Consider the following 22,076-nt stretch of genomic DNA (forward strand, 5'->3'; position numbering starts at 1 on the left):
TCTCTTTGATTTCAGTTTTCCTGAAAGGGATATAAATTGTGTTAACTTAGTTCAAGTTGGGGAAAAGTTGATTGGACATTCTGTTGTCAAGGGAATGGATTGTCTTTCTCTCTCTCTCATATGCTCACGCACACACCACCCACCACCCACTGGTTATTACAGTGCCCTTTAAACTCCTCATCTGAGATTTTAAAATTACTTTAAAATACCCAAGAACGCTACTCTGAAACTCTGTACAAGAAGTACTCCAGGAAGTGGTTCGTAGAATTCAGACTCAAGAAGGCCTTTTACTAATTCTGGGGAAGCTTACTGTCATTCTGAGTCAGTGCTATCTCTCAGAAAGGAATGAGACAGTCTACAAGGTCAGTGTCAAGTCAGCTGCAGAATGAGACTATTGGGAAGGGAAGGATGGAACCAGAACTTTTACAGAGCCATAGAACAGCACAAGAGAGAGAGAATGGTAAACAGTTCCATCCCTTGAGCCTTTATTGAGTATCATGCTGAAAGTAAGAAGCTATACATACCAAAAAAGGAGAGAAAAGAAGGAAAAGGAAAAAAACGAAGAAAAGAAAGAAAAGACAAGACCAACCTAAAAGCAATCTTAGAGCATGAGGTAGAGTCGCCTCTTATTGAAAGTTATGCACCACCTCCCATTCTTTCAGCCGAGGAATACACCTCTCTGCTCCATCAGTGTCATTCTTGGCCACGTGACCTCTTGCCCTGACTTTGGGTGTGGCCATATAACTTGGTTTAGCCCACACAGTGTTAGCAGACATGATACAGCAGACACTTAAAATGTTCTTGTGCTGTTAGCTTTGTACTCTTGGACCTTGGCCTTCTGCACAAGAAGAGCCTGCCCTGGCCTGCCAGCTGTTCCCAGGAGACTGGGAGACATATGGGGCAGAGCTGGCCTAGCTGGGCCTCTTCCCCAGCCGCCTTGCAGACGTACCGGGAAGCTCAGCTCAGCCTCCCAGCCAAGGCTGGCTCCAGTCAGTCAATTCCAGCCAACCCTTAGACATATGAGAAAAATAATAATTTGTTTAAGTCACTTCATGTTAGACTAGTTTGTTATACAGCAATAATAATCTTATATGGAGAGCATCTATTCAATAGTCTAACATCATAGTTTATTACCTTCGTGGGGTCATGTAGCAAACCAAAGAGTGGTTAAGGAGACACTGGCCAAAGCGTGGGTCTTCTGGGGAAGGCTGTTTTCACACAGGGTATAAGTCAATTCCTTTCGAAAATCATCGCTGGGAGAACAAGATTATGTATCTTAGGATTGAGGGGCTCACACACCCCTGGACTCTGTGAGAACATACACTGGAAACACGACAGAACTTCACTGCACTGGAAAAGTTATATCCAACCTAAAGGTCTGGGAAAGAGCTGCTAAAATCAGCCAGCAGCTGAGGATAAGCTGAGTAAGGACAGACTGAACGGTTGAAGGCTCCAGTGGGGAGAGACACGTGCCGAGAATAAATTGATTCAAGTCTGTGAAATCTTGAACAGGGAAAATGCTCTGAGTGTGAGTTTGTTCACCAGATTCTAGAATGTCATTTTAAAAAAATGGGTGGTGAGCATACTCTGAAGCATAAAAGGGAAAATTCAGGAAAAATCAAGGAAAGCTATACTATTTTACCTGGCTGAGAACTAGGGTGCCCCTACACCCTAGCGTATCCAGGACAGTTTTAGTTTCCACTGTTGTCCTGGGGTGATAATTAACAGCACCCCCCCTTCACTTTCAAAAGTGTACTGGGTTGGATGGTAGGTGCAATGGTCACAAGGCTGACACTATTTTTTACGTATAGAGTTGAAGAAAACAGGTGTGAGCAGGGTTCACATAAGCTCATGGGGAAAGACCTGCCATGGATTATCAGGGCAAATCAGGCCCAGGCATGGAGGGCCACCAGGCCCCATGGCAGCTCACCCCCATGCACCTTTTGTTGTGAGAGATGGTGTGAGCCCCCAGGGCCTGACCCTGCTGGTCAGGGTCTGAAAGGCTGGGAAGTGGTGTTGTTCCAGGCCCTCCGATGCCCCCTTGTCCCATGCTGGGGTCTTCTCTAGGGGCGTTATCTGCTGGGCACCCCCTTAGGGATCCGCAAAAGACAGAAACACAGGCGCCTTCCCGTCTTGTTGTTACTTCCACACCCTGCGACACGCAAGCGTCAAAACACGTGGCAGAAGAATGGAGTTCCCCTCTTACCCGCACAGACGTCCGTACAGCCTTCTGAGCTCCATCTGGCTTTCCCAGGAACCCTGCAGAAAGCCCAGCACGTGAGTGAGAATACGATTCAACCAAATGCCCGGTGTTCAGACTTATTCGGAGAAAAAGTCTGGAACGGCGAGAGCGCAGTTACATCAACAATGAAGAAAGAATTGAAGTGATATTGCCTTCAAGTACTTTGGAGTACTAGAATAAACGGACACCTTTAAAATATATCTATGTAGAGCCAAGGAAAAGTCTCCATCAGCTCTGCTTTAATGGGCAGAAAAGACCATTTATACTTAAACTATTTGTGTATAATTGCTGCTAAAATATTTGAAAACTGGTGGCTTTCTCAACTGTGTTAACATTCACCTCTGCAATTGGGTTTATATTATTATTATTTTTGGCAAAGCCTCTTTTCCCTGCCACTTTATGTGTAAACGTCTGCTGGGTCTATCCAAATGATCGCAAATTCTGAATTATTGTGATCCAAGTTAAATTTCAACTAAAATCAACAACTCCGGATCTTAAGAACCTTAGAGCAACTTTATAGAGGACAAAACACTAGGCACATTTGGGAGTGGGAAAGGAGTACACCTGCAGATACACACGGGGTGGGGGGATGGGGGTGGAGGCTCAGAAAATGCTAGACTCATTGTGTTGTAGGGGTGGAGTTGTGTGTAAGCATGGAGTTATGCAGATACACACAGAGGGATTGTGTGGGGGAGGGGTTAGAAATGGCTCGACCCATTGCATTGTGGGAATGCAGCATACATGAACATACGCACGGGTCGGGAGGGAGGTGGGGGAGCGGAAAATGCTAGGCGCATGTTGTAGGAATGACAATACAGGCAGATATATGGGGCGGGGGTGAGAGTTGAGAGTTGGGGAGGTCAAAGAGGGGGGTGCCCTTGACGGAAATACATTCCATTCTCACTAAATCAACTTTCATGGCCTAAGCTTGCGTAGATCAAGGGAAGGACACATGAACACAAAAATAGTCATTGAAAGTACTGTGTTCTAGAAGGAACTTGGCAGGGTGAGTACCTACAAGGATGACGAGCTAACGCCGAGCAAACGTGGACCTTTTCCAGAGGCTAGAGTGCTGTGTTTTCCTCCTACGGACAGTTAGCTAGTTTCCCTCCCACTGTTACTACCAAAGTGATTCCTTGACTCAATGCAACTGATCATCCCCCACCCCGGAATTACGTGGAATGAATGTATCCCTATCTGACCTGTTGTTCTATTGTGACACCTAGAGATTTCTTCCCACTCACATCAGAAACCTCACAGGAAGCCCGGATGAGATCGCCGGGGGCCTAAAGTTGTGACCTGGCCGCCCCCCAGATAGAGATGAGGACGAGAGAAACAACGATGGAGGGCAGAAGAGGCTGCTGGGCAGAGAAAGGGGCAGAGAAAACACGGAGAAAGAGGGAAGGACAGAGGCAGCCAGTGTGGTTTGTCCAGCCGCCTTCGCTGGGGGAGGGGCGGGAATCCTAGAGAGACCTGAGAGGCGCAGTATCGGGACTGGCCTAAATGCCATCCTTCCTGCCTTTGTGTGGCTTTGTGGCTGTCCCATGCTGGCTCTGGTGGCAGCCCGTGAGTTAGCAGAATAAACCATGTGGCTTCTGAGAAAACCCACTGTGAGGGGGGAAGTAACCTCAGAAGATAGAGCCCTGTGCCTCTATCTACAAACGTGGACATTTCCACTGGCTCGTCCTGAGGGTACATCTCACTACACCAGCTTCCCTTCCAGCCTTTTGTTTCCAACCATTCGTGGCCTTGCCCCTGTCACCCTGGCTCCAAAGTTCGCGGCACGTTTGACTCAACTTGCCTCGGATGCTCTACACCTCGTTAGTCCCAGGAGGTGCTAATTTTGTCCCCAACATCCCCCTCTTTTTACCGTCATTATCACCCTGGGCCAAGTCTTCTCTTCACACTTAGGTTTCTACAGATGTGACCCAAGGCCTCTCCCTGACAGGGTAGTCATCCACTCTGCTGTCCCTCTCCTACTCACAAGTGATGACGCATGAATGGTCCTGCACTTGCCTTTCTAGACTGTCAGAATCTAGCCCACCCCCGTTCCCTGCCTCCTCTCTCACAGCTGTGTTTCTCAGGGCGCCCCAATCTTCGGCTTCCAGGCTGTTCATCAAGCCGCGTGTACCCTTGTTCTCACATAGGTGCATCACACACATTGTCCCCCCTACCTGGCTTGTGTGTGCTTCTCTTTGTGTCTATTGCTCCCCCTTCTCCAGGAAGCCCTCCAGTCCTGATGGCTCCCCCTTCTCCTCTAAAGGACAACCCCCCAAATCTAGCACGAGGCTAGATCTGATCTGGTATTGTCTGCGAGTATTTGGTGCATGCCCTTGAGGCCAGAAGTAACTTTTACTTCTCCCCCATTTGGGGGCCTGGCACCTTTAGACACTCACTACATGGATTTGGGGGTGAATGAGTGGATGGCAGGACTCCGTACATATTAATGAGTGATAAGCGATGAATCGTCACCATCCCATAGTGCCTTCACGTACAGGCCACTCCAAGTGTGGGCAGCCTGGAGATCAGCAGGGCTTCATGGGTAAAGCTGGCTTGGGCTAGAAGACAAAGAAGACAGCCCTTACCTGGCGGAAAAATGTCAGGTTTCCAATAAAAGGAGCAGGCTTAGGGTGTCTGATGCCCAACTTCTCCAGCCTTGAAAATGCGGAGGTGGAATACCTGCGGGGGGAAAGCAAATTTGAAAAACAGGGAAACTGCAGTTTGTGTTCATGCTTTTGGCCGTGTGTGGTGTCAGAATTATTGAGTCCTCTGGAAGTGTGGGGAGAAAAATGTTTCCAGTCGACAACATCTAAGGACCGAAGTGGTAGGCAGCTTGTAGGTGAGTGAGCAGTGTCGGACTCAGTGAATCCCTCCTGGCTGAGTAACAGCTAGAGATCAAGGAATCCTAAAATCTTACGGTTGGAAGACTCCTGAGAGATGATATAGTCCAAGTGCCCCTTCCCCCGCTAAAGTGCCCACCAATAAATTGCTTCTTAAAACACACCACTCCCCTGCCCTGGCCTGTGTGGCTCAGTTGGTTTGGGTGTCGTCCTGCAAAGCGAAAGGTCACCAGTTCAATTCCCAGTCAGGGCACATGGCTGGGTTGCAGGTTCAGTCCCCAGTGAAGGCACATGCAAGAACAACTGATCAATGCTTCTCTCTCACAGAGGGAGCTGTTTCTCTCCCTCTCTTTCTCCCTCCCTTCCCCCTCTCTGGAATCAATAAAAGAAAATGAAAACAATAATAGCAGCAAAAACAAACGAAAGCAAAACAAAACAAAAACACGCCACTTCCTAGTTCAGCCCGTTGCCTCTAAATCTGCCACAAAGAATTGCCTCTGAAGGCAAGGGGTAAAGAAAGCTAAGCGGGGGTGGGCCTGGTTAGTACTTGGATGGGAGGAGGCAAGGGGTAAAAAGTAACAATTGCAAAAATAAGTTCCCTGTGTAAATTTGTCTTTTTCTTGGTCAGAATGGACCCCTGCATGCAATTTGTCCCTCAGCACATTCCTTGGCCTAATAGAGAAAAATAAAAACGGGGACGGAGGGGACACATCATGGGGACAAGACCTCCTCACCCGCCACTAACAACCTCTTTATGTCTTTGTTTTCATGGCCTGAAACCATATGGGAAGCATATTTTCTTAACCAAATATCAGGAAATGTGGCCCGACAGATTTCTGTGCCACTTTCCAGGAGGAAGCGGCAGTCTGAGAAGTGCAGGGTGGTTGTCAAAACATTGGAATTACTGGGATATTTCAACAGTTTATGGGAACGGAGGGATAGCACCGTGAAAGGCAGAACTGGCTTAGAAAAACCTGGGCATATGGCTGGAACCCCTGATCAGCCAGCTAATTAGGTCAAAAGTTCGGTTAGTTCAGAAAAATTAATGAGTCAAACTGGGTGTTTAGCATCATGCCGAGATCAGCCAGATCTTACCGGTAATTTAGGGACAAGGGAAAATATAGAGAGGGTGGCTACAGCTGGACTTCAGAGCAGTACTAGAACGTAAAAAAATTTAAAAAAAAAACATTGCTGCAAGAATCACTGTTTGCTGGAGCCTCTGACCTTCCCACTTGTGGTCCCATAAAGAGCCCTTAAGGTACAAACTTGTCATCGAATGCTCCCGTATTCAGGGAAAGGCCAACCCAGGGGGCGTGTGGCTTTGCGTTGTTCTGAGCAATGGGTCTGCTTCTAGAGTGGCCACGAGGGCGAACCGCGCCAGGGCAAAGAAGGAAGGCGAATTGTGCTCCCAGCTCCCCCCACCAAAGTCTCCACTGTATGGCTGTATTATCGGGTTTGAAGGAGTCCCCGAGACATTGACGTCCATGTTCAAGTGTCATTACAGACCACACTCAGAGCCACGTGCGAATCACATGGGTGAGTCACTGCCATATCCGTCCTCATTAGCGTGTGTACACAGGGTGTCAGAGTTATTCTTTCAAGTCAGCTATGATATTTTCAATTTTGCCCCTCACACCTAAGAAGAAAGACCAAAGGAGACGGACCAGTCCGCCCAATACTTCCCTCAGCATCTCCGCTCTGGCTTCTAAGTTCATTTCTTCATCAGTTTTTGAGAATTATTCTCTAAATGTAAACTCTCATGGGTAGAAAGAAATATGTCATCTTGGGCCACGTAATTACATCTTAATTTTGTAATTAGATGTCTTGATGGTCTAATTAAAGGACAAGAAGTCTGTGCCTAATTACACATGCTAATTATTATGCAAGCCCATGCCCTCATTATGTAACTCCACTTAGGAAAATATTGCTTGTGTGTCCCTGCACAAAATTCAGACATTTTCAGACAAATGGCATCAGTAGAGAATGTTCTAGAGGTAGCCATCAACTTCGAGTTGCAGCCTGGACTCGAGTGCAGACCTTGAGTGTCTGTGGGTAGGAGTTGCCATCCTTAACGAGAGTCTGTGCACCCAGATCAGCGGGGAGGGGTCGCTGCCGCCAGCCTTCTGAGCAGAATTGCCAGGCAGGTTTCGTTTGTCTCCCTCTAACTCCCTTCTCCGCACCCTTGTTTCACATTCCCTGGTCCAGGGGTCTTCTCTGTCTCTCTCAATAGGGTCTCAACCCAGAACCTATGGACCCCAAGAGTTAAAAGTTGAACTGTGTCATGCCAAAGAAGAGAAGTCCAAGTCCTTACTCCCCGTACCTCAGCACGTGACCTGATTTGGAGATGGGGTGTTTGCAAATGTAATCAGTTAAAATGAGGTCGTACCGAAGTGGAGTGGACCCCTAGTCCATTTTGACTGGTGTCCTTGTAAGAGGGCAGCCGTGTGAATGGGGACACAGGGAGGATGCCACGTGTTGACAGAGGAAGGCAGAGGCTGGAACTGGGCCGCTGCAAGCCGGGCAATGCCGAAGATCAGCAGCAAACCATGAGAAGCTTGGAGGAGGTGGGCAAGGAATCTCTCCTGCGGGTTTCAGAGGGAGTGTGGCCCGTACCTGCCTGGATTTCTAGAACTTCTCGAACTCTCAGAACTGAGGGATCACAGAGTCTGGCACTGTAAGACCAGTTTGCGGTACAGTGTTATGGAAGCCCTAGAAAATGGGTAGACCGGGTGTACCCACAAATGAGTTTCAGAGAGCCAATGAAAGAGGATTTTTTAAAAATCTTTTCCTGGTACTTTCAAAGTTATCGTTGTGAGAGAAATTTGCCCTTGTACATCAAAATGTGCCATTCATTCCTGTGCCGTGGAAGAAGTGCAGGTGGCCGAGGACGCTGCTGTGGAAAGCAGGTAATTCACAGCCACCCTGGGACCTCTAGGACGGCTTCCCCTGGACCTGGTGAATGCGAATACACCCTCCACCGAGTCATGCAGGTGGACTTGTACCACTGCTCACAGGAAGGACACTTAAGCTGGAAAATGACGATGAAAAGTGTGCGTTCTAGCTTCAGGTATAGCACCACCTTTGGTCTCTGACAGCTGACATAGTCAGTCACCTACTGCTGCCGGATACAAGTCCTGTGATGCCAGCTTGCACCCTGTACTGTCCGTTCTCAAAATACAGTGCGTATCATGGGTCATTGTCAAAACAAGATTCAATTTTCAAAGCCTAGAAGTTCCCCAAGGCAAAGCCCTTTTTAAAAAAAATCCTAACCTGAAGATGTATTTATTTGAGAGGAAAGAAGGGAGGGAGAGAAGAAAGGAGGAGAGAGAAAAGGAGAGAGGGAAGCAAAACATTGATTTGTTGCCTCCCATACACATGATGACTAGTAATGGAACTTGCAGCCTTTTGGTGTACGGGACGATGCTTCAACCAACTGAACCACCCGCTAGGGCAAGACAAAGCCCTTTCTTGATGCATTCAACAAGAATGGCCGGCCCAGCCCTAGACGGTGTAGCTCAGTGGATTGAGTGCGGGCCTGTAAACCAAAATATTGCCGGTTCAATTCCTAGTCAGGGCACATGCCTGAGTCGCAGGCCAGGTCCCCAGTAGAGGGTGCACGAGAGGCAACCACACGTTGATATTTCTCTCCCTTTCTTTCTCCTTCCCTCCCCCTCTCTCTAAAAATAAATAAATAAAATCTTAAAAAAAGAGAGAGAGTGGTCAGCCCATTGTTCAGCCAAAGAAGCCCCTTGTAATAAATCAGGGGATGTTTTCATGATCATGTATTAAAGAGATGGTCAAACTGACTGAGGTTTGGAGCAAAAGAAGAACGTAATCAAATGAGAACCTGCCCTCCAAGACTCGGCTCTCTGCGTCTCTTGAGCAGCCAGAGAGGAATTGGATTTCCTCTCCTGTGTGTCTGGAAACAACCAGCTCCTCGATTCATTCATCAGCCTCCCCACCCCTAGCCTCTGAGCTTTTGGAAAGCTCAGAGGCCATTGATGTTTTCGAAATGGTGAGAGATTTCTTTGGCAAATAGCACTTCTCCTGGGATGAAAAATCACGATGCTCCAAGAACAGGGGAAGCCCCGGTGGGCTGGGTATCCCAGCTGCCCTGCTCTTTGGGGAAGCAATTTGTTTTCACATGGTTCCCCTATACGTGCAACATGCACAGCCATCAGAGGCTTTGTCAGCGACTTCATAAAACACTGGGGCCACGTTGGGCAGTTTTTACGGCAGTATGACGTGCCTCTTGTGGACATATAATTTACTGAACTATTCTTGGTTAATACGCAAGGTGCCTTCAGCGCTCCCGCTCACTTCTTATGCTTCTACAATAAACTTCCCATGAGTCACCAGTTCTACAGGCTGACGCTCATGCCAAAGTGCTTTCCAGGACGTTTGTCCCAGCCAGTGTCACCGTCAGTGCACCCACGGCACCAAACACCCTCCTAAAATTTCTCCCTAATTTCAGAGACACACCAATGCACCTGCATGTCTGCATTTCTTTCACTACTAGAGAGAATTTTTTTTGTCATCCCTTTTTCTCCAATTTCAAAAATATTTCTCAACTTTGAAATGATTCCTCCTTTCCCCCGCTCATTTCCACTACAGTTCATGTAGGTGGCAGGCAGAGTTATGAACTAGTTGGAATATGAGCAGTCACTGGTAGGTGACTGCCAGCTGACCCCAAGCACCTGGCTGGGCAGGGAGAGGAGTTAAGCAGATGGAGTCTGAACAGTTTGCATTTCGAAAATAACTAACTACAGCCTTACTAGCTGACTTCAAATTCTATCTCCTTCTTCGTTGCCCCCTGCTTTCCCCACAACTACAGCTGGAGAAACTGTCAGTGCAGAAATCGCTTCCACTGCACATCAAGGCAAGAGGTTCCTCGGATACAGAGTTTCTACGTGAGGTCCCCTCAGTTGGCGTCTTGGCGTCCTCACGCTCGTTGCGGGCGCTCTCCTGTGGCCCACGCCCTCGAGCCCTTGCTCTCACTTGCCATCTGGGCTGGACATCATCTGGCGTACATCTGGTGGGTTGGTACTGCGCATGTCTGGGAACGCGAATTGTTTTTTGTGCTGGTCTTGTCATGGGTGATCCTTGTAAACTTTCTTGCTGGTTTACTTACACAAGGAATCTCTTTGATTTCTTATGCTGACAGTTATATGTTGTGCAAGTATTATTTGTTCTCTTTCTAATCCTTTGTCTCATTTTTTCTTTTCTTTTTCCATTGGCTGGGACCTCTAGTACAATATTTAAAAGAAGCAGTAAAAGAAAGAATCCTTTTTGTATTCCTGACTCTATAGGAGTGTGTTGAATGTGTCAACCTCAGTGTGAGATCTTGCTATAGATTTTTGAAAGATATTCTTGGTTGGGTTAAGGACATTTTCTTCTATTTCTAGGTTTGCTTAGAAAAGTTTGTCTTGATTGGGCTTGCCATAGTTTTGTCTGTGTTATTAATCTTTTCAAAGCATCAGCTTTTGCTTTTGTTGGTCATTTCTATTTTTTGCCATTTCTGTAATTTATTGTTATGTTTCTATTTTAATTTTCCTCCTATTTTCTTTGGATTTACTCTTTGCTTGCTGTTTCTTTTTAACTTCCTAACAATTTAGCTCACTTATTTTCAATATAATTTTATTTTTTAATGAACGCATTTAAAGCTAAAAATTTCCTCTAGCTGCATCAAATGTATTTTGAAATGTAGCATTTTCAGTGTCTGTTGTATTCTAATGGGAAACTCCTGAATATGTGTAAAGAATTGATTCCATAACATCCTAAAATGGTGACACCCATTTTTGTATCATGATGAATTCATGGATTTAAATATATTGGGCATGTTTTGCTCTATTGCAATGATCATTTTACTTGTCAGATTATCCCCCCTTTGGGTGGTTGAGTGCATATATCTTTGTTCCTGAGTACTTTGGACAGAACGGCTTCCTTACTTTCTTAAATGACAAGATGTTTCAGGTTTGTCTTGCTCATTTCTTGCCCCAAACCTGGACCAGAAATTTTCCCATGGAGTCTTGGTTCCTTTTAGTGGAAAATGGCATCTGGGGGTCCACAAAAGGAGGAAGACGTTTCTCTATATTTCTTGGGGATACTTCATGATACCACATTTTGTTCTTTGACCACATGAATGCCTATTCAGAAACTTAAATAGATTTCGAAACTTGTTCATCGACTCCTTTGTAAGTACTGTACATAAAAGATCAATATGGTGAATCCTACCCCAAAGTGGAGGAATTCTTCTAAGTAAATGAATCTTTCCCGACTGTATTAGTTTCCTGTGGCCGTTGTAATAAATAAACACAAACTTAATGGCTTCAAGCAGCACAATTTATGACCTTCTGGTTCTGGAGGCCAGAAGTTCAAAGTCAGACTCACTAGCCCGCAGTTGAGGTATCAGGTAGGGATGCTCCTTCTGGAACATCCAGGGAATTATTGGCTCTTTATTCCTATGGCTTCTGGCCACATCACTCCAATCTCTGCTCCTGGTCATCACGTCGTCTTCTGTGACCATCTTCTCCCAAGTCCCTCTTCTAAGGACCCTTGTGAGGACACGTAGGGCCCACCCAGGTAATCCAGGGCACTTTCCCCAGCTCAAGATCCTCCATCCCATCCTCACTGTCCCTTTTGCCACAGGAAGTGGCATTCTACAGGTCCCAGGGATTGGGACCTGGACATCTTTGGGGGCCACGATCTAGCCACCACACCAGGTGATATTGTGTGTGGATCCTGGTTTTATTTGGAGTTCTGGTGTGTGACTATAAAGCCGAAGTGTCTGGGATGGACACTGTCAGAGCTTCCGGTTTAGGGAGAACTGGGCGGCACAGCCGCTGGAGAGTGGGAAGGAGGTAGGCCAGGAGCTTGGACGACGTGTCACCCGCCGTGGGCACCACCAAACCGGGCTCTGGTGGCCCCACTATCTAAACAGCCAACAGATAACTATTCTAAAGAGAATTCTACAATGAAAAAAGAATGACGTCACCCAGCTGATGGCCTTTACAGTGCAGAGAGTGGACACACGTCCCCGTTTTTACCCCAGCCTTTCGGGGCAGCAGACAGCCGGTTGCGTCAATCAATCTCAGTTGGTTTCAAAACATTACTCCTCTCGATTCAGTCATTCGTATAGCGTCTCTACAGCCTTTGCCGTTATCTGCAAATCGCTTGTGCTATTTTACTTCCAATTTCCATTGAATAAACATGGATGCATTTATTTTAAAAGCAAACTTTATATCTTGACCACAAATGAAAACCATCACCACTTCCATCAATAAAAACTCCGGGTAAAAATGGAAATTTTTACTTGACAATGGAAAATTTTAAAAGTCCATGAACCCCCTAAAATTGATCATACCTGCTACAGATGGTCCCTAGGCCAAGGATGGTCTGAGTGGGCCATATTTTAGCATGCACTCTGTCTAGGTCTCCCCGACTCGACTGATAGCTTAACACCATGGTCAGAGAAGAAGGAGGGAACCTCATTCCTTTTCAGCATGCAAGTGGAGAAGCAGATCAAATGAATCTATTGTCTTGTGCTTCCTCTCTCAGAACTAAAGAGAGCTGGTCTGTAGCTGACATTGGATTTATTCCAAACTGCGACAGCACTTTTCCCACATGAGAGGGGGATATCCTAACACCAAACTCCTTCATCACTCTTAGGGTTCATGTTCATCGACACGCAACAGATGAAGAGGCTCACTGGGACAGCACATACTCACTGCCCATCTCCTAGATGCCAGGCCCGGTGCTGGGCACCAGGGATGCTGCAGGGACGTGGCGCAAGCCTCGTGGACCAGACAGACACTCAACAGTGAATGACAAGCAAGCAATTCAGCATTTACTTTACGATCCTTGCCGCCAAGAAGCATCACGTGTCAGAGGATGTGCCTGTTGAAATACACACTTTGCATTTTGATCACTTAAGAGCACTTCTGTCCAACTATTGGTTGGTATTTGTAGAGCCTGGAAAGAATGGCAAGTGGTCCTCATGCTAATTATTTCCTCCCAAAGCCAGCCTTAAAAAAATAGGGCCCTCCACAGGGGGATCAGTCTCCAGAAAACCATTAAAGTGAGGACAGAGGTGTTGACGCTGGCGTGATACACAAGGCAGTGCGGCCCACAGCAGCCTGAAGGTTCTGGCGATCCAGGAGGCACTGGGGTGGGGGTGGGGGGTATTCATGTGGGAGGAAGCACTGTGTGTGCCTTAAGCCGAGTGTGCTTTCCAGTGCTGTCCCACCCCGAGAAAACCAAGTGATACCTTCTAACCTTCTAGGACTAAGGGCCGCAGGAGGTGTGGCGTTGGTGTGCGTGGTTAAGAAGGCCGGGCACTCAGAATGAGGCCCAGAGCCAGGCCCCACCTCGGCCCTCGTTCCTCAGTTCTGTGCCACGCAGTCACATGGCTGGTCACAGAAGGATGCTGGGAGCGGGCTGGCCCTTTTGTGCCAGTGAGAATTAGCGGAGAAGAGGGAGGAGGGTAGAGCAAAGAGTAGTTTCTCAGTGTAAAACTAAAAGCAGATGAGTTATGTCACAAACCCAGTTAAGTGACTCAGATTCATGAAACACTCCTGGATTCTTTTTAAGTATTTGACTGAATTTAGCTAGACTAATCTTCCCTACCCGGCACTTGAAAAACCAGGGACATATATAAATACAGCCTGAAATCTGCTCCCAGAACCTCTCTTCTAGGAGACGGTGGGGTGGAGGGGAAGACCGGGGGTACAGAGTGATGGCTTAGTGCACTTAAAAATATATACATAATAAACGTTTTTAAATAAAATATATTCAAGTGTGAATATATTATATTTTAATTTGTAAATTTAAATGTGAATATATTTAAATGTCATTTCATATGTTTATTGAATTAAAAGCGAAAGTGGCCTCTTGGATCTGGACCTCGAATTCCTTCCACATCAGGGGATTTAAGCCCAGACGCAGTGTGACATCCCCCAGCGCCCCTGCCTCGGCCTGTTTGTCCTGGGAGCTGGGGAATTTGGAGAGGGGAAACAGGGAGCCAAAGAATTTCTTGCTAATGCCTCTCAAGTAAGGATTTTGCTTCTGTGGGCTCACCTCTTTCCCGTTCCCTGGGACGCTGAGCTCTGTGGCTCTGCCCACCAGAGTGATGCTCTCATTGGAGAGCCACGGGCAGCTTCTAGGTTCTAGAGACACAAGTCACCCAAGATGCATTTCTGCAAAGACGGGGAAATAACTAGGCCGCCCTACAGCAGTGGGAGCTTTGAGGCAACTGAAGGGCTCACCCTCCCGGAGATAGGCAAGGTCCAGGCCATGGAGCCAGAGTTCATCTCTGTCTCTCCGCCTGCCAATTAGTAGACCCGGCCTCCCTGATAATTGTGCTCTCAAGATAATGGCTTGTTTAAGTAATTGATGGTGTTTGTCCTCACTGGGGAATCTTAGCACATCAAAAGATGTTGAGAAAGCCAAAATTCACCTAGGGTCTGAATTAATCACTTTGTCAAGCACAACAAAGGCCGGCTTGCTTTGCTAATAATCCCAAATGAGGTAGCAACCCTCAGTTAAATAAGGAAACTGTGGTGCCTTTAATTAACGTTTCAAAGAGCTCAGGCTTGCTTTTTCATCTGCTCTATCTTTACAAGAAGGTGGGGGAATGTGTGCTGAGCAGGTATGTTCCAAACTTCTCAAGTGCAGGGAGGAGAGACCTTGTTTCACTGAAGCTCGTAGGAGAGAACCTGGGGACTTCAGCTGACCACAGGATTGATCGGTGTGCGTGGCTGTGCCTGGGTCAGAGGAAGTTAGGCCCAGAGCATGTCCCCAAAGGCCACCCTGCAGCCTCAGCACTTCCCCTGCTCCAGGCGAGGCCACTGGGGAGCCACTGGCCACCTCCCTCTGCCCCCAGTATAACCTCGTTAGTATTTCTGGGCTGCACCCCAGAGCCCTGGCCACCCTCCCACCCCGTCTCTGGCTGACTCTGATCTCGAATCATGTCTTACAAGGCTCTGCCCCAGGCTGCTCAAGCGTTCAGTTTCCCAGCAGGCCCTCATTCCCCCTGCCTCCCCCTTCTCCGCCGCTGTGCCGCTCAGAGCCCCAGGCCAGCCTGGGCCAGCCTCCTAATCCGTCTCCAGCCCCCAACGAAGGTCATGGGGGCCAAGTGAGAGCTGTGGGACCTTTTGGGTCCAGATGGGTGGTTTGTCTGATCCCAGCTGCACAGCCGCCTTTGAATGGGCTTTGACACCCCTAAGACCACATGGAAGCCAGTGAGCAGGACCAGGCGATGAGGTCTGGGAGCCACTCAGGTTAGCTTGGTGACGCAGACCATGGGTACCCTCCAAAGGGTGAGTGAGACACATCCTGGCCCCCAGAGTGTGTATCCCATGGAAAACAAACAGGGAAATGGGGGTTCCCTTGGGTTTGGGGAGGCCCTGACAACAGGCTTCCACATACCATTCTTAACCTCATAATTCCCATGGCTTCTCACTGGTCACCAATTAGAAACCTCAGCGCTACCTTTCCCATCAATACTCATCCGCAGTCAATCCCTGAGGACTGTGGATTCTGCTTTCAGAACATCTCCAGTGGATTCTTCCTTCTTTCGGACTGGCGCCACCCTATGTCCGGCCACCACTGCCTCGCCCTTGGGTGCGGATCTACAGCAGCGTCCTGAATGGGCCTCCAGCCTCCAGGTCTCCCCCCAGCTATCCATCCATCCACCATCCACGCTGCTGCCAGAGGAATCTTGCTAACGTGCACATCTGCCCACACTGTGGCCATTTCAGTATTCTTCATCGGCTCCCGGTCACTTTCAGACCAAATAGGAAACTCCTGGATGTGGCCACGGGGCCTTTGGTGACCTGGCCCCGGCCTGACTCCGAGTGGTCTCTGTACTCTGCCTTTAGACTCCAGCAATCTGGCAGGCCTTGGACCTTCCAGGTATGCCAGCTCATTTCCCCCTTCCAGGCTTTTTGAACTGAGCTGTTCTCCGGACCAGGACTAAAGGGGAGGCAAGTGAGGCATCGAAGGTACAAGATTTAAGGAAGCACTCTCTCTCAGGGATGTGCAAGTGCAGACCCTGCTCTTGCTAGACCCTGAGTGGAAGTGCCCCCTTAAATCTCACACCCCAGGTGCCTGCTCACTTCATCCCTGGTCCCAGTGCATGCTTTTCCCTGCCTGGTGTGTCCACCCTCTTTCCCCACCTGGCGAGTCCTCGTTGTTCTGCCCATTTCTCCAGGGGCCCACCCAGACTATCCTAGGCCCATGGAGACGTTTCCTTGGTCACCAGGTCCCTAATGCAGAGGGACTGCAAACAAAGAACAGGAGAACTGGCGACTTGTTTGTAGGACTATAATCCTGCCTAAGTTCATTATGTACTGGACCCAGTTCTGTTTCCATTATGTGGGCTTAGCCATCAGTCGTTAATCCTTTTGTTTTTATGAAGTCCTTAAAGAACCCTGAAGATGTTGTTGTGAAGGCGACATCTGCCTTGGGTGAACCCCAATGACAATTGGAGCCCTGAGAGGGCACAGTGCCTGGCACCAGGTAGACACTAAATGACCTGCCATTATCATGCCTGGGTGTCCTTCATAATACTATCAAACAGTTCCTGAATGTTTTCTGGGGGCCAGGAACTGCTCTGGGTGCTTCGTACGTGTTAACTCATTTACTCCTCCCCACACTCCACGTCGTGATCACCTTCGTCTTGCAGGTGGGGAACCAGAGGCTCAGAGAGAAGAAGTAACTCACCCAAGGTCACACAGCAAATAAGTAGCAGAGCTGACAGGTGAGTCTAGGCTGTCTGGTTCTGGAGTCTGTGCTGTCCGCTAGTGCCTGTCCTGTGTCTCATTTGACCTTTGCGGAGCAGCAAAGGGCCCAGAAGCAAACCTTGCTGCAAGGCAGGCAGTGCAGAAAGCCCTGCTCCGCTCACTTCCGTGGGCTGAAAAGGCAGATGCCCTTCACAGGACTCTTGTTCCCTGGGATCCAATCAGTTGGTCAGATTAGCCAGTGAGTCCGTTTGAAACAAGAACAGGCAAATTTAAAGTGAAGACCTGACCCATGTGGAGAATGGAGGGGCTGTTTCTTTGAGTTGCTGTATCTCTTAGTGGCGAGGTGGGTGTGCAGGGGCCTGAGGTACTTGTGATGGATACGCAGAACAGTTCTGAGTTCCTCTGTATCTAACCTAGTAAGGTATTCAAAAAATATTTGCCAGTTGGATTTGATGATGTCTTCATAGACCCAGCCAATATCTCCATCTTTGTATTGCATTGTGACCTGCCCAATAGCCTGGAACAGGCCTGGGAAACCCAATTCTGTCTCCCAGCCTAGCAGATGACTTAAAGAACTTAGGCAGTCAAAACAACAAAAGATGATTGTGAGTGTTTCAAACATATTTGTAATGCCATTGCATCTTTTTGGTTGCTGTAACCCTCAGATCCCTGGGTGGACCTGATTCTTGCCAAGTTCACTCGTGGGCCTTTGATCAACTGTAGGTCCAACTGGTTTTGACCTACAACAAGGTCAAAAGTCAACAGCTCCAGTCTCAGATCACCAGGAGTCTTAGGGCCCTTTGCTCATGGGTGTAGTTGGTTCTGGCTGTCACCAACCTGGGCTCCAGACTGGATATGCAAGGACACAGAACCTGCCTGGCCTTCCCCGTGGTTGACCCATTGGGTTTTGGCTTCTTGCCTGCCTCCTGAACCATATAATCGGTCATGCGATTGTTGTTCCTTGTCCTAGTCCTGGCTTGCCCTGGACACTCTTCTCTTGTCACCTGCGTTAGTTATTGTTACATTACAAATTACTCTAAAACCAAGTGGCTTAGAACAACAAGCATTTATTATATGATCGTGCAGTTTCCAAGGGTCAAGAATGTGGGGACAGACTAGCTGGGTCGTTTGAGCTCAGGGTCTCCCGTGAGGTTGCAGTCAATGATCTAAGACTTGCCAGAGCCTGAAGATTCGCTTCCGTGCCCACTTATGTAAGAGTTGGCAGACCTCACTGTGCGTACCTCTCTTTAGGGCGACTCAGCAGGCCAGGTGGCTTCCCCTCTAAGCAAGCAATGCAAGGGAGAGAGTCCAAGATTAGGTTATAAAAGTCTCAGTCATTTATAGTCTAACCTTGGAAGTGATATACTGTCACCTCTGCTGATTTCTCCTGGTCACCTGACTGACCCTGGTCCGGTGGGGGAAGGGACTATGCAAGGGTGTGAATACCCGGCGACAGGGGTCATTTAGGGGACATCTTGGAGGCCGGCTACCACAACACCTATGCCCCAGTGTGAACCAATTTAATTAAAGTACGTTGCTCCTGCAGAGTTTCACCTTGGGTTTTTCAAGCTGGTTTCTAAGCCTTGCAAAGCCTGTGTGCTGCTTCCTCCTAAAATGAGGTATTGAAACAAGATGTAGCTGTGCCATTTTTCATTCCATAAAGACGTGTTCAGTTCCTGCTTGGTGCCAGGCACCGTGCCAGGTGCCGCCATCCATCACCGGGGGAACAGATAGGGTCTCCTCGGCTTTACCGGAAAAGTAAAATCTGGGAAACTTCAAACTTGGGTGAAAAGTGAATTTACAGCCTTCAGGAAACCATGTGGCTGATACTAACTAACATCTACTAAGCACTTGCTTCGCACCCACACATTAAAGATATTGTGGCTTCTAATCTCCGTTGGCCTTCTTGTCACGTCTGTTATCTAGACGGGGAAACTGAGACTCAGGGACCTGCCTGATCCAAGGGGCTGAGCCTCTAGTCAGGCCTCTGATGGGTCTGTCCTGGGTCAGCAAGGCCCAGGAAGGGAAGGAGACTGCGGTTGTGTCCTAAGGTCGCTGGAGCAAACTGGGGGCTTATAGCAGCAGAAATTGATCCTCATAGTTGTGGAGACCAGAAGTCTAAAATCGGGGTGTGGGCAGGCCCCCCCCTCCCTCTCTCTGTCTCTGTCTCTGGGGCTCTGATCAGATCCTTCCTCACTCTCCCTGGCTTCCGGTGGTTGCTGGCAGGCCTTGGTGTTCCTGGCTTGCAGCCGAATCCCCCTATCTCCATCTCCATGAGGTGTTCTCCCCGCGCCCCTGTCTTCAAAGCATCTTCACTCAGTGTGTCTCTGCGTCCAACCTTCCCTCTTCTTAGAAGGACATCAGTCATGGATTACAGACCACTCTAATCTGGTACGAACTCATCCTAACTTGGTTATATCTGCGAAGACCCTATTCCCAAAGAAGGCACATTCTGAGGTGCTGAGTGGACCTGAATCTTGGCGGGGGCAGGGTAGGGAATGCTACTCAGCCCAGTAAACATACCATCAGAGCTGTCCGCAGCCCTGAAGAGAGTAATCTGGGTGGGCGCGTTGGTGGGGAGGGGTCTCCCCCACTGCCCAAGAGGAGGTGAGATAGAAAGAAAATAACCTTAAGGAAAGGAGACGCACTTTCAAACAAAGATTTCTTTTCCTGGCTCGCTCTGAATGTTGTGCTTTGTTTTTGCCTTTTGTCTGCTGGGTTTTGGGGGGGATTTTCTTGGCTGGCTATTAGTATTAGGCTAACTAAGCTGTATTCTAGTTGCTTTAGTCAGCACACCATTTTTGTAGGGAAAGGGGAAATGAAATTTTGTGGCTGATTTCACATTACGAGAGCACCTTCCTGTTCCCATCCACCGATAAGGAAAGGGTGCAAATTCATGTGATGGGGAACACGGAAGGGAGAGAAAAGTCACCCTTTATCTTTGAAAGCCGAAGTTAAATCCACTCTGTGTAACAGGCCTGGTGATACCGGGTTGCACCCCTTCTTCTTCCAGCCAGCCCCAACGGGCATTTTCTGCAAAGGCGAGACATAATCCTAAAGCAGATTTTTTCTCTTTAATAACCCAGGAGGGCTTTAGTACCCATGAGAATATTTAAAAGAATTCTGGGACTATTTATCTTTTCATCCACAGCTATTTCTTGGCACGGCAGCATCCATAAATTTACTGTGGAGTGTAGAACAATTTGTCTTAAACAATATAGCTCACAGTCTGCAAGGGAGCCCTCTGGTTGTTGCAATTCAGGGTAGGGCGAACACACCGCACTTTCTGCATTCAGGCTCTTTCCGGAATCCGAAGGATCCTTCTGGTCTCCTGGGCCTCAGAAATGCCTTCCCTCGATTCTGCTTCTCCAGATGGGAGTTGGGGTCCTTCTCCCAACTGGCTTCTTCTCCCTCCCCCATCCCAGCCCCTGACTCAGTATTAGCACTTCTCAGAGAGTGTGGTAGCCTCATCACAAGTCAGCCCCGGGCCTCCTTTGCCATTGCTTCCTCAGCTAGAAATTCGGGGGGCATCCCCAGGCTCTGCCCGGGTCCAAGCTGAGCCACTACACTGAGCTTGTACCCTTGCATTTAGCATTCTAAGTGCTGGTTCCTAAGACCCAACGAGACCCACCACGTCAGCATCTCAGCTGGCAATTTCTCCAGCAATCTCTGTACTTTATTCAGAGATCATTGATTTTTTTCATTTACAACACAAATCCAAATGTCCACTGGCTTCCAGTTTTGTTTGTGGTTTGTTTTTATTGTTTTTTTTTGTTTGTTTGTTTCGTCTTCTCTTCTCACTCATGGTCTCCTCCTGCTTTGCCCGAGATCCGAATCCAGATGTGTGATCTTGGAGTATGTGGTGAATTGAATGATCACCCCCATCTCTTCCTGTCTTCCTTGTATTTACATCTTACATCACCCCCTTTGTTCTCTGGGTTTGAAGTACCTCCCACTACAGTGGGTGGAGTCTTCTTCCCCACCACACCCTCATTAATGTTAGGCTTGAGCCTGAGACCTGCCTTAATCAAAGGAAGAAGGACAAAAGTGGCATCCAGCCACTTTCAGACTGAGACTTCAAGAGATATTGCTCATTTCTCTTGTGTTTCTTGCATTCCTGTGATTGGTCTAAAGTAAAGCTTTCCAGAAGTATCCTCTTTAGCCTGGGCTCCTCACAAGTACCTGTGGAATGGATCTGAACCCCACTCACAGCCTGGAGCAGAGTTACTCACAGACTATGAGAAAAATGAATGTTGCTGTTTACCAGTGAATTTGGGATGGTTTGTTACACAGCGTTACGGCACCAATAGCTGACTAATACAGGTCAACTTACTTTGCTTCTCTGGTCCTTCATTTCTTATTTTTAATATGAGACCATTGGATAAGAATCAAGGTGCTCAACAATTATTCCTACCTTTCTTTACACACCTGAGGGCTCTGGAATATACCCAACAGTAACACTAGAGTCAAATAGGGCAAAGCACTGCTCTGGTAGGGTGGTTCAGTTGGTTGGAGTGTCCTTCCATACAGGTTTGATCCATGGTTAGGGCACATACCTAGCTTGTGGGTTCAGTCCCCTTTCATGGTGCATGTGGGAGGCAACTGATCAATGTTTCTCTTGCATTGATGTTTCTCTCTCTCTCCCTTCCTCTCTCTCTAAAATCAATGAGCAAATCTTTGGGTGAGGATTTAAAAAATATATCACAAAGCACTAAAGAGAGATTGGGAAGTGAATTCCATTTAGGAACTAGGGACTGATTGGGGACCCTGGAAAGAGTTGTCTCCATGGAGAATGGAGGAGAACCCCCACTGCATAGCTGAAGGGCAAATGGGAGGTGAGACCTGAGACCTTCCCTGTTACCTCCCACGGTGACCCCTTTTGTTACAAGACGATGCACACAGAGTGTCCAGCTTTGGTCACTCTCTTTATACAGGCAGAGTTCAAACCCATCAATGTGTAGCCGATGGCTTTAGGATGCTCACAGTTCGAGGTCCCCAGATGCCTATTGATGTGTGTAGGTAGGAAGAGGGCACCTGAGATATTTTCAACATTTCCAAGAGCCTAATGTAAATGGTGCATTTATTGACACTGAGATTGTGCAGGTTAACTAAAATGTCAAGCTTCTTGGCTTTGGAGTGGAATTATAACTTGGTACACGAATGCTAGCTATCACATTGATCAGCTGTTCTCACTGGCAGAGCTTCCATCGGCTTGTCTTTGAATAATTACAATGGGAAAATAAGTCAGGCATT

General features: G+C 47.9%; 1 protein-coding gene and 1 long non-coding RNA gene across 2 annotated transcripts in view; one reads left to right on the top strand and one right to left on the bottom strand.

Moving 5' to 3' along the window:
• Nucleotides 1-22,076, bottom strand: part of TBXAS1 (thromboxane A synthase 1) — a 139,277-nt gene that overhangs the window by 107,298 nt on the left and 9,903 nt on the right. Inside the window, exons 2-3 of the mRNA XM_037049077.1 lie at nucleotides 4,828-4,921; nucleotides 2,207-2,259 (exon numbers count right to left, since the gene is read on the bottom strand). Of these exons, the coding sequence (XP_036904972.1) occupies nucleotides 2,207-2,259; nucleotides 4,828-4,921 (147 nt within the window). The remainder of the gene's footprint in view (nucleotides 1-2,206; nucleotides 2,260-4,827; nucleotides 4,922-22,076) is intronic.
• Nucleotides 1-22,076, top strand: part of LOC118989085 (uncharacterized) — an 84,814-nt gene that overhangs the window by 14,788 nt on the left and 47,950 nt on the right. The gene's annotated exons all lie outside the window — the stretch shown is intronic.

The sequence above is a fragment of the Sturnira hondurensis genome, unplaced genomic scaffold, assembly GCF_014824575.4.
Source record: "Sturnira hondurensis isolate 20B ecotype Veracruz unplaced genomic scaffold, ASM1482457v3 Scaffold0006437, whole genome shotgun sequence".
NCBI lineage: Eukaryota > Metazoa > Chordata > Mammalia > Chiroptera > Phyllostomidae > Sturnira > Sturnira hondurensis.